General features: G+C 39.9%; 1 protein-coding gene across 1 annotated transcript; it reads right to left on the bottom strand.

The window, feature by feature from the left end:
* Positions 1-303: 303 nt before the first annotated feature.
* On the bottom strand, positions 304-7,738 carry LOC117396055 (suppressor of cytokine signaling 5-like). The gene is made up of 2 exons (XM_033994716.3): positions 7,213-7,738; positions 304-5,453 (listed from the first exon to the last, which is right to left on the bottom strand). The coding sequence occupies exon 2, from the start codon at positions 5,238-5,240 to the stop codon at positions 3,660-3,662; it is 1,581 nt and encodes a 526-aa protein (XP_033850607.2). The 5' UTR covers positions 5,241-5,453; positions 7,213-7,738; the 3' UTR covers positions 304-3,659.
* Between the last annotated feature and the right edge of the window lie 63 nt (positions 7,739-7,801).

Raw genomic sequence — 7,801 nt, 5'->3', positions numbered from 1 at the left:
ATTGACATCAACTGAACAAAAACTGACTTTAAAAGTAAAAGGCTTAGGTTTACTGGCTTATGAAGTATTTAATGTTTGCATGACCATATGGGATCCCAACTTCTAAACAGTATTTCTGTTTGAAGAATCCTCTCAAAATGTAACCCATCAATGATCACTTAAACCACTAAAAGAAATGATCACCGAATGTCGTAAGCTGTTGTTTTCTCGATCAATTTGACACGGAGCATCTCCTCAATAGATTTCCTTCATCGATAATGTTAAACGCACTTTGTTTCTTAAGAAAAAGAGGGGGGGGGGGGGGGGGGGGGGATCACCTTAAACAAAACACTTTTTCAAACTGTTGCAAATACTACTTGCACAAGTCGCTAGCAAACCCCCATGTGGCACCTGTTTGTGTGATGTGGGCTGTTGAACTAGCAGACCAAAAAAAAAACCGAATACGTTTGTCAGTGTGTGAATTCTGCAGGAATGTAGAATATTGAAGGCAACAGAAACACAACACTAGTACTTCAACATCAGGGGGTAAGGATGCTGTGTTTAAGAGGCAGACATACTGTTGGCTACCAAGCTCCACACTGGCCCAACTTGTGCAACACTAGCTCCACCCAGCCTGGTTCAACTTCACGTCCTGCAGATAGTAGGCTTTTTGCGGTGAATAATGCCATCGTCAGTATTTATTTAGCTTTGAGAGGCTTTGTCTTGCCTCTTCTCAGCTCAGTAGTTCAGTGCGATTGTGAGTGCAATGGAAAAATGGGCAAGCATGGAAATAACTTAAAATCATTCACCACTGCATAGCAAGTTGAGGCCAACTATCCCTATACAATCGCTACATGCAAGTTTTTGTTTTTTTTTGTATTTAGGTGTAGTTCCATTGTCCAATTCTAAATTGTTATGATGTAATGTTGAGGCAGTAGCTGGCATAATCATAAATACTACAATTATGTGTTTGGAGGACTACACTAGCAACAGTCTATATTAGGGTTGGGACGACTTACGATAACTCACTAATATTGTATCGAACAGAAAAATTGCATCATAAAAATAATTACAGAGTTATCGGAAATGTATGATATTGTATTCATTATCACCGCCTTTTAATGACAGCTGATTTTTTTAAAGCTATTTTTGGTTGAATTATTCCACAATTCCATCTGTTCTAGTAATATTAAATAAGTGGTTTCGAGCAGTCGCCACCTCAGCCCTAACGATGTGGTTGTGAGGCTTTTGCGATGGTTTTGTTATTTCGGTAGTCTTGGAGAAAACTGAGGTTCCCAATGTGCAAAATATGCTACACTAAGGTTATCATACTAACAGAAAACAACTGTGGACTATTTTAGAAAATAGCAGGTAGGCTATGTGTTTTTCTTGCAGCCACGCGTACAGTTATTCTATGTAAATTTAAAACTAATTTATTATTTCTTTATTGTCTGCAGTATATGTAAGGTACTGTATGGTATCATAGCTTGTAAATGCGGCAACATTAACTATGTTTTTGTTTTGTGTACTATTAAGTAGTGCTGGGACAAATATCCGAACGATTTCATCTGCTGGAGTCGCTGATTGCCATTGTCACTGCTGCTGCTGTAAGTAGCCCTGACTGTCAGCTAAGATCAGTCCCACGCGCTGGTGAGTGTTGCTGTTCACTCTAGTTGCTAAATAAAAGAGCTATCTATTTTGGAACATAAAAGTTGTATGCTTGCATTCTTACCGTCGCTACAATGTAAATTATATATTTAGCCTCTGGATATATTGTCCAGCTACAGACACATTCTTCTTTGCCTGGGCTTGCTCAGAGCTGTCTGTCAATTCCAACAAAGCTGTGTCTAAATACAGACAGATATGAAAAGAAACACAGTTGCCGGATGCTCCATGCTCACATTCAACACCGTCTTAAGTAAAGAGTTTTCGAGCTACTGTTGCATATAATGACATTTAAAAACCAGAACAGATTTTTTTTTTTTTTTTTTTTTAAACAATCGTAGAGCGATCCTCTGGATTTCAGTTTCATTTTCTTTGAGCGTTTCTACTTTGTTAGTCACATGCCTTTGTTAACTTCAGGGCTTCAAATGTTCTGTGTTTATTTAAGATTTAACATAGCTGAAACCGTGAAATTTAAGATTTTAAAAAATGTTATGTGGAATTTACAAAAAATGGACTGTGAATTTGGCAGGGCCCTACGTATAGGCTAAAGTAAAAAAAAAATGCGCTGGGTATTCATTTGATTTTACCGTTTGTATACTGTACACTGTACAGTCATTCTTAATGTCACGTGTACAAAGAACACAACACAGAAATGGTATTAATGCATTTAAAATAAATCGAGCACTAAAATGTGCATGCGTTTTTTGTTTTATTTTTTAAACCGGACACTTCTCGGTTTAGCGAGGGACCGATGTATTTTAGATTTGTATAATCAGCAGCATCTAAATGAGCAAACACCACCTCGCAATTATCGTGCTTTTTTATCCCGCTATTATCATTTCAGAGATTTTCAATATTGTCCCAACCCTAGGCTACTTACTCTGTGCTTATGTCTCTGCTTTGATGCTATTTGGAATAAGCAGTCATGTCCAAACCTTTCAGGAGCACCACTTTCCCAGGACAGGTTCTCAAATGGCTATGCAGTGGTTTTATTAAATTTTCTTTAAATAAAAATCCATGACCAAAAAATGACATCTTGCCCTACTTGGTGTGTTACAAAAACCATTCTCGTTATTAAGGGTTTGTATTGTGGAAAAAACAAAACAAACCAAAAAAAAACACATAGCTTCAGTTATTTCCATTCTGGATTTGGAATCCTTAAAAAGTAAGCAAAAAGAAAACAGAGAATACCGGCCCTCATTTTTGGCCACCAAAAAAAAAAAAAAAAAAACGTGTCACGTCAGACCAGGGCAATCTAGTTTAGTAATCCATATTGTTGCCTTGGGTGGAAGCTGATGGCCACCAGCATTCTTTAGCCAATTGGCTCGTTCATCATATGTTCTCATTGTCCAACTTGTCGTTTATAGTTTATTTTCTACAGCTATGGCCAAAAGTCTTCCATCACCCTATTGAATTAACTTCATAAAATCAAGAATAACCTGCTGAATAATGTTACGTTAACATATTGAATTAGATACCGCTTTGTAGTTTGCCATACACAAAGAAAAACTGCAAAAAATTGAAAAAAGTGACATTTCAAAATCAAACATGAAATACTGTACTACTATTATGGCTTCTGGACTTTTTATAATTATGTAGTTTCTTTGATTATATGATGTTAAATAAAATATTTAATTATATTAGGGCATAGGGCAGCAGTGTGGAGTAGTGGTTAGGGGCTCTGGACTCTTGACCGGAGGGTCGTGGGTTCAATCCCAGCTGGGGGACACTGCTGCTGTACCCTTGAGCAAGATACTTTACCTAGATTGCTCCAGTAAAAACCCAACTGTATGAATGGGTAATTGTATATAAAAATAATGTGATATCTTGTAACAATTGTAAGTCGCCCTGGATAAGGGAGTCTGCTAAGAAATAAATAATAATAATGTTCATATATATATATATATATATATATTTTTTTTTATTATGTCTCAATCCTAAAATTCTAGGTGATACAAAACCTTTGGCCATAGCTGTAGTCTGTAGTAAGCCACTGTTAAGAGAAGGAGTAAACATTATACCCTCTCCCACCATGTATCCAGCCTCCTAACCCGCACCTTCTGCTTGTAATGGTATTCCTTAAGATACTCCTTAAGCGAGCTAGGGATGGGGAGGATGTCGATGCCGTCATAGGTGGCACAGCTGGAAATGACCGCACGACAGATGTGCTGAAGACTGAAAGGAGCGGAGCGGTGGGTCGGATTGGAGAGAAGAGGTTCGAAGAACATGCAGGAGTTGGGGTCTTTGTAGTGCTCCAGCAGACCCGTGACAGTGGTAGCGTGGAAGACGCTGGGGTCGTGAACGTCAAAGCTGAAGTTGTGGTTCCACTGCTCGATCCGGGCATGCAGGGACCGCCCGTAGCGACGGAAGCTGACCGAGAAAAGGTAATCCTCCTGGGCCGAGTCACGGAGCAGAAAGGAACCTTCTGGTTTGCCTTCTAGAAGGGCTTCAGCCTCATAGCGGTCCATCACGCCCCAGTAGCAGGGCAGGTTGGTGATCTGGAGAAGATCTGGAACCAGGCAGTGGATGTAATCAATTTGGGTGTGGACCCGGTAGCTCTCCCGGAACTTGATGAGCTCCTCTTGGGCAGTTGGTGGTAAAGTTGGTAGGGCTGCTGGAGCAACTACGACTGCAGAAGGAGAAAATGTAGAAGATGAAGGAGGAGGACGAGGATCAGCAGAAGTGTTAGAAAAGGCCACCTGCATTGCTTCTTCCAAGGTGTCCAAGGGATTTTGCTCTTCCTGCTGCAACCGTAGCTGCTGTAAAGTGGCCCGGTCATCCCCTGCCAGCTCGTTCATCCCGTGTGCCAGCTTTGGTCCTAGCTTGTAAAGGGGGTTGATCTGGGCGGTCACCTCAAGCGTGTGGATTTGGACGTTGGGTGGCGGATCCACTCCTTGCTCAATACTGATTCGCCTCCTCTCCCTCAATCTGTCATCCTCATCTTCTACTATAACCGAAGAACAACCACTGGCACACCTAGAGCTAGTGTCGTCCCCGCTGACTGCTACTGTTCCATTTCCACCACTGCTGCCCAGAGTTTCCAGTAAAGCAGGCTGAGAAATTGGTGTTGTGTGCTGCTTGATGAGGTTCCACTTCTGGGCTAAGTCGGAGCCAGCCGGGAAGGGGCATTTATCAAGCATGAGTTCGCTAAGGTGGATCTTCCTCCGAGAGGCGCGCAAAGTGGGTGACTGAGCGTTTTGGCTCTTGATGGGGAAGCATTGCCCCACAGCATCCTGAATCTTCTGCCGCAAGGATCGGCCACCAGGAAACTTGCTACCACCTGCATCCTCTTCCTCCACCACCACAGAACTGTCTGATTCTAGCTCCTGAAGGGTGGTGGCACTTTCCTGCCCAAGCCTTTTTCGCCTCTCCAGAACAGGTGATACTTTGGTCCCAGGCGACTCTGCGTTTAAATCTTCCAAATATTCTAAAGTCTGGTTCGCTATCTGTGCCTGAGGCAGCTGGCACTTCTTTTTTCCTCTTCTCCGGCTGCTGCACTCCCTCCTTTCCTCTGAACGGCTCTGTCTCACTTTGGGACGGGCACCGCGGTCACTGTCCCTGCCTCCTTGGTCCTCGTTGTCACTGGACTGGGACATCTTCTCGTGTTTTTGGGTGGTGGCTGCGTTTGTCTGGATTCTAGATCGTGGTCCCACAAGTTCAGGGTTCAGGGTAGCTGCTATGTGGTTTATAACTCATTCAGATTGAGAGTTATCTCAGATGGAGCTCTCTCATACAGAGACTCCTATAATGCTTGCCCATGCTCTGCTCACATATCGTTGTACTTTTCATGTCCCTGGGGGTAGCTGCATCTAGGTAAGGAATATAAACCATTATTGTTTCACAGGAGTTAGCTTCCACACTAAAGCTATTTGTAAATGAACTGCAGTACACTTAGGAGTCAGTTTCATTACAGTAGTTGAGTATACTCTACCAGGATAGGACACAGCAGGATTTCACAGCATTGGAAATCACAATGGACTGCATCAACCACCTGGTCGGTGCTTATTTAAGGATCACCCCTAAAAACAGGGATGGACATAAGACTCCCATTGCATAGCAGTTTGATCCATTCCAGGTTTTACGATGAGTTTAGTAAGACACACCTATAATCAAGCTCATAATAAAACCTGGAATGGGTGAAACTCCTACGCAATAGGAGTCTTATTTCCTTCCCTGTAAAAATATGTGGTGAATTCAAGCCAGGGGTAGTCCCCAGTGCTGTAAAATTCCCATATAAAATCTGTGTGAGGCATATCCCCATGCAAGGCAATTACTCATTGTGTGAAACTAGATGCACAGCCCAATGAAAAAGTAAAACTAACATTCTGTGTGGAACTGTGTATTTAAATTAGTTTCTCCATATTGCTATAACAGGGGCTGCTATTAACTTTATGCAGGAGAACACTAAACTGAAACACATACACATTTAAAACAAGACATTCTTTCTTTATAATTCAGCGCTGGTAATCCCCACAGTAAAGCTTACGATAACCACAAGCTTGAAATATGTACTTCTATTCACAAAAACCAGTTTTGTTTGTCTGATACCTGTACCTACTTGTTTTTCTAACTCATTGTTTAACTGGAGTATTACCAGTACATTCTTTGTTCGAACTTGAACATGAAAAGTTCCTTTTCCTGCAATGATGAATTTCCCAGCAGTAGGGATATTTTGGAGGCAGTGATACATACATTATGCAATTTGCATATATGTGGTATTAACATTATTTAATATACATTTTCATGATTATCAGCTTTTGGGGATATATGATAATGTCTCTCTGTCTGTACATCTGTAAGTCACAGTTTTACATGTAAGTCAGCCAGTATACTTAATACTAACACCTCATTTTCTTAACTGATGACGCACAGGTCTGAAATACCACTTATCCAAATTTAATCAAACTGTTCATTTCCATTTCTGTAAATACATCCTTATATAGGCAGGCGTGTTATTTATTTAAGAGTAAGCAAAGTGGAAATGATAACTCAATTTTCCTGTAAATGATAAACAAGCCACATGACAAAAAAAAAAAAAAAAAAATCTCACACGATTTACCTTAATTGGTGGACGCTGTTATTATTATTATTATTATTATTATTATTATTATTAGCTGTAGTCGTACTAGTATTTCACGGTTAATAGAAAACACGACAGATAAGTACTGTATATAGGAACTAGCACAACTCAACTAACCTACATTCAAAACCAATATACTGGAACATACTGTGCAACGACATACTGTATGATCAATAGCAAGCACAATCTGGTGCAAATCGTATTTAAACACACAATTGTCATTTTCTTTTTAATTAACTAATGTTTCAAAAACACAATCTTAGTAAAACGAAATATATCTCCTTCCGCGTATTTAAATAACCCCACATATTCCATTACTGTAAATTCACATTAATACACGCACATTTTATATATATATATATATATATATATATATATATATATATATACACACACACACACACACGCTACAGGAAGACACCCTAACAAATACACCTTATAAATCACGATTTCTGTGGTTATAAAACTTTAATGTGCCTTTTACCTACCTGGTAAAATTGCCAACGGAGACACTTATAATTTTAGATGCGATTGCTTTGTTTAATTAAACGTTAAATGATTCACAAACGTCATCACCTTCTGTTTTACACACAGCTGATGTTCTCAAACTATTACTTAGTTCATTTCCTGGTTAAAGAGACAGTAATGGAGTCAGAGAAGCCCAGGGGTTGTTGTTCAAAGATCGAAGACTGGTAGACTATACTTAGGGCGCCACCAGGTGTAAGGAAGACCGTGTGCGTGTGTTATATATAGACACACACACACACATTAAAAAATAAGATATGATAACATACTTTAAATATTGCTAAAATGACAGGATCTTAAAATATTCCTTAACCCATAAAATGCCATTGTCCTTGTTCGAGGACGGGATACTCTGTAATTTTTTGGAGCATTTTTAACTGGCATTTTCCCTGTTAATTTAATTTTCTTGAACTATACTGTTATAATAACTGATTTTGCTAAGCACAAAAGCAAAATGCAATGTATCAAATTACATAAGTGCAGCTCGTGTTGATTCCCCCCCCCCCCCCAAAGATAAATGTATTTAGTAATCCACGGGCTAAGACATTGCTT

The sequence above is a fragment of the Acipenser ruthenus genome, chromosome 30 (assembly GCF_902713425.1).
Source record: "Acipenser ruthenus chromosome 30, fAciRut3.2 maternal haplotype, whole genome shotgun sequence".
Lineage (NCBI taxonomy): Eukaryota > Metazoa > Chordata > Actinopteri > Acipenseriformes > Acipenseridae > Acipenser > Acipenser ruthenus.
The sequence above is the reverse complement of the archived record's forward strand: the minus strand, read 5'-3'. Positions and strand labels throughout refer to the sequence as shown.